The 3,920-nt window shown below is 53.7% G+C and overlaps 1 protein-coding gene across 1 annotated transcript in view; it reads left to right on the forward strand.

Annotated features, from left to right (window-relative positions):
- The first annotated feature begins 3,361 nt into the window (after positions 1-3,361).
- CUNH2orf74 (chromosome unknown C2orf74 homolog) overlaps positions 3,362-3,920 on the forward strand; it is a 3,316-nt gene continuing 2,757 nt past the window's right edge. The window contains exons 1-2 of the mRNA XM_004369436.2: positions 3,362-3,527; positions 3,756-3,869. Coding sequence (XP_004369493.1) covers positions 3,433-3,527; positions 3,756-3,869 — 209 coding nt within the window. The 5' untranslated portion in view covers positions 3,362-3,432. The remainder of the gene's footprint in view (positions 3,528-3,755; positions 3,870-3,920) is intronic.

Below are 3,920 nucleotides of genomic sequence, written 5' to 3' on the forward strand. Positions count from 1 at the left end.
ATAAAATCTCTAAGCAGCTCCACTAGCTGTGGTAGGGAAAAAGCTGGCACTAATTGGATGAGAGAGGAAAGGGGCTCTTTCACTTCACCTGTCATTGGAGGCTGGAGGCAGTAAGTTCAGGACGCGGTGGACGGGCTTGATGGTTCTGAGCGAGCAGCCAGGCTTAGAGAGCAAGAGGTCAGGGAGGCATGCCGTGTGGTGTTGGTTACATGCTGGCCGGGCATCTTAGGTCGCAGAAGATGTACCAAACCAGTTGCGGTTGAGTCATCTCCGACTCACAGCGACTCCATGGGTGTCAGAGTAGAGCTGTGCTCCAGTGGCTGATTTTTTTGGAAGTGGATCACGAGGCCCTGCCCCAGCTGGTTTTCAGGAGCAGGAGGTGACAGAAGAGACGGGCCAATCACGTTTGTCAAGAACCACAAGCAGGGATCAGTGTCCAAACACATCTCTTCAGATGGAGAAAAGAGCCAAACCCAGCAAGCCAAAAACTGAGCAGGATAAATGTTCTGTCCCAAAACCCCTCCAGCCTATGTCCGCCATCAGTGTGACAGCTGCTGAAAACGAACCTAACAGTAACCTTTAAAAGCGTGCTAACATGCCTCTCCTGGTGCTTGTTTGAACGTGACCTTTCCTGGTTTGGTCAGAGACACACATTTGCATCTGAGAGACATGATTGTTCCAGCAGAAAATCAAAAAGAGCCAAAACTCAGCTTTTGATATCCACAATGGGATTTTTGAGTCCACTGCAAGACTCGGAAGCCAGATTTGGTCAGAAGAAATTGCTGCTTCTCTACATTCTAAACACTTTCTCAAGAGGTGAGCCCGGTGGGCTCAGACACAGCAGAGTCAGAGGATAAGCCGCGATGTGAAGGGGAAGGGGCTGTGACGGGAGGGGAGCTTCAGCCAAACAGGACAGAGGAGGACAAAGTCCTGTGTGTGCAGAGGGAGAGAGGCCAGGCGAGCAGAGACTCCTGGGGCAGGGCCCCTCTTCCAAGGCCTGGCCTGGAGGGCTCCGCAGCCCACTCAGGAGGGCAGCCAGCCTGGAGGGCTGGCCGTGTTTAGGAAAACGGTGGCCTCTGGAGTCAGCATGTCTAACTCTGCTAAGAGGAGAAGGGGTGCAGGGTGTGAGGGGAGGCCCCACAGGGGAGGTGACCTTTGAGCTGGTCCTGAGAGAGGCGCAGGCATGTTCCAGGCAGAGAAGGGCCTCAGTGTGGGGGTCCAGCACATGGGAGGGCCAGGAGGCGGGACCCCATGGGTCCCGCACGTGCCAGGGCCAGGAGGGGGGACCCCACGGTCACGCACGTGCCAGGGCCAGGAGGGGGGACCCCGCGGGTCCGGCAGGTGGGAAGGCCAGGAGGGGGACCCCGCGGGCAACATCGGGAGCAGAGGCCGGGCACTGGGGAAAGGGCAGGTGTCAGATCACGGGCCGGGGGCCAAGCTAAGTGTCCAGGCTTGATCCCGAGGGCGACAGGAAGCCGTGGCACAGTGTGAGGCAGAGGGGGGATGCGAGCAGATTTCAGCTTTTGAAGCCTGAGTCTGATAGCAGTGCTGACAAGAAGGGTGAGAGACAGGGTCTGAATATTCGTCCACAGGCCCCAACTGGTTGGTAGGCCCAGAGCAGTGACCGACACCCACCACAGCACAACCAAACCAGTCGCCTTCGAGTTGATTCCAGCTCGGGGCACCCCATGTGTGCAGAGTGGATCTGCTCCACAGGGCTTTTGAGGGCCGTGATCTTTCTGAAGCCAATCACCAGGACTTTCTTCTGCGGCACCCCGGATAGGCTCAAATTGCAACCTTTTGGTTAGTAAAGTGCTTAAGCATTGTGTCACCCAGGGTCTCCCCAGATGTCCACATATACTGTAGAATCGGCGCTGGCCTGAGCCCTCCAACAAACTCTACTGTGCGCGCGCACACACACACACACACGCACACACACACGCACACACACACACTCGGCATTGTGGAATGTGCACGCCTGCTTGCAGGAGCATCCAAAGATAAAGAAGTCACAGTCCTTCCTTTTGGAGGACAGCCAGTGTCCCTGAAGCCCAGAGAGGCCCAGAGCTCACCTCTGACTTCTCCAGACCGCTGCCCTCTCTTGTAGCCTCCTCTTCTTCTCAGAAAACCCGAGCTCCCTCCGGCCACCACCCGCTGGTCCAGAAAACCCTCCCTGTCCCCGTCATGGGCGGCAAGCACTCTTATCTGAAGTCGGGGCGGGGCGGGGCTCCTCTTTGCTCTGTCATCTTGCTCCCTCGGCTGTGTGTTGAGAGCTGCCAGTTTTGTGTGTCCAGGACGTGCGTCTGATGAGGCAGGGTTAGAAGGACGTGGGCTGTTTGGTCTGGAAAGGACACCGTCAGGCGCTGAGCCGATCACTGACCTCAGGACTACCCAGCTGCCGTTGAGTCGACTCCAACTCCTGGCGACCTGTGTGTGTCAGAGGAGAACTGGGCTCCAGAAGGTTTTCAATGGCTGATGTTGTGAAGTAGATCACCAGGCCTTTCTTCCAAGGGCTTCTGAGTGGACTGGAACTGCTAGCTTTTTGGTTAGCAGCCGAGCGTGTTAACCGTTTGCCCCACCCAGGGACTCTGACCTCAGGACCAAAAACCCAAAAACCAAACCCGCTGCCATCGAGTCGATTCCAACCCATAGTGACCCTACAGAACGGGGAAGAACTGCCCCCTAGGGTTTCCAAGGAGCAGCTAGTGGATTCAAACTGCTGATCTTTCGATTAGCAGCCGAGCTCTTAACCGCTGTGCCACCAGGTCTCCTTAGGGATTTTTATAGGAAGGAAATGAACCAATCGTTCTCGGTCTGTGAAAGAAGCAGGAAGAGAAACGGGCTCAGGTTAAGAAAGGAAAGTTGGAGTTTGGAGAGAAGGAAGAAAATTCTAGTCCAGAGAATCGCTGTGTGCCATGTGGCCTCCATCCCCGACCTCTGGGAGGAGAAGACAGCGTGGGGGGCAGCCCAGGGGACGGTTCTCCCTCTGGCAGGTGATGGGCTGGGCTTTGCTTGTATAAAGCGCCCCCAGCTCCCTGGGCTCATGATTCTATGATGTCACTGAAGAGAGAAGAATGGGGGGCCCACTCGGCTCCAGCTGCTCGGGTTCCTCTCTCCTTGGGTTCTGATAGTTTTTGGGGTGAGGGGAGGTGAGCTGAGTGATCGCACGCATCCCAGCTCAGTCTCCCCTCCAGCCACCTCAGCCCCACCACATGTATGGAGAGGAATTAGCCAGTGTGAGTCACCGCCACTGACCCAGCACAGCCGCTCCTCCGACACTGCCTGATGGAGAGAGCAGCAATGAAAAGTGCCTTTTGTTCTTCTGTTTCCAGAAAACGTAAAGAACAAGAGAAATACATTCCAACCGAGCTGGAAAAGAGTATCTGGACAACCTGTGACTGTGAGAGTGGACGCGGCGTCTAGCTAAACCCCATGAGCTTTGAAACCACAGCAACAACGTTCTTCGTCATTCTTCAGATTTGCCTCATTTTCATCCTGGTTTTATTGGCGGTTTTTTTGTATAAATGGTATAAATCCATGTGGAGAAATTGGGATCAGATTTCAAGTCACACTAGCAAATATATCTAGAAATAACACAAAACAACTAAAAATAGCAGAACAAATAAGAATGCTGTAGCTATCCACTTTTTCCATTTCAGGGTTTTGGAAATGGTAATTCCTTGTTTAAAAGTGAAGCTCCCGTGTCAATCCTTAAAATCAGGACTATTCTGTTTTTTCTGCCTTTTTTTTCCCAGTTTCCAGAGCAAGGGTGATGAAGAGACAGAAAAAGTGCCTTGTCGAGGTGGTGACGGCGGTGAAGATTGTTCAGCTGCAACCATGGAGACTAACAATTCAAGAGACCCAGAGAAGTAAGTCTGTCTCTCAGGATGTGGAGAAGGACTTTTTTTTTTTTTTTTTTA

The sequence above is a fragment of the Trichechus manatus genome, unplaced genomic scaffold, assembly GCF_000243295.1.
Source record: "Trichechus manatus latirostris isolate Lorelei unplaced genomic scaffold, TriManLat1.0 scaffold00005, whole genome shotgun sequence".
NCBI classification, from domain to species: Eukaryota; Metazoa; Chordata; class Mammalia; order Sirenia; family Trichechidae; genus Trichechus; species Trichechus manatus.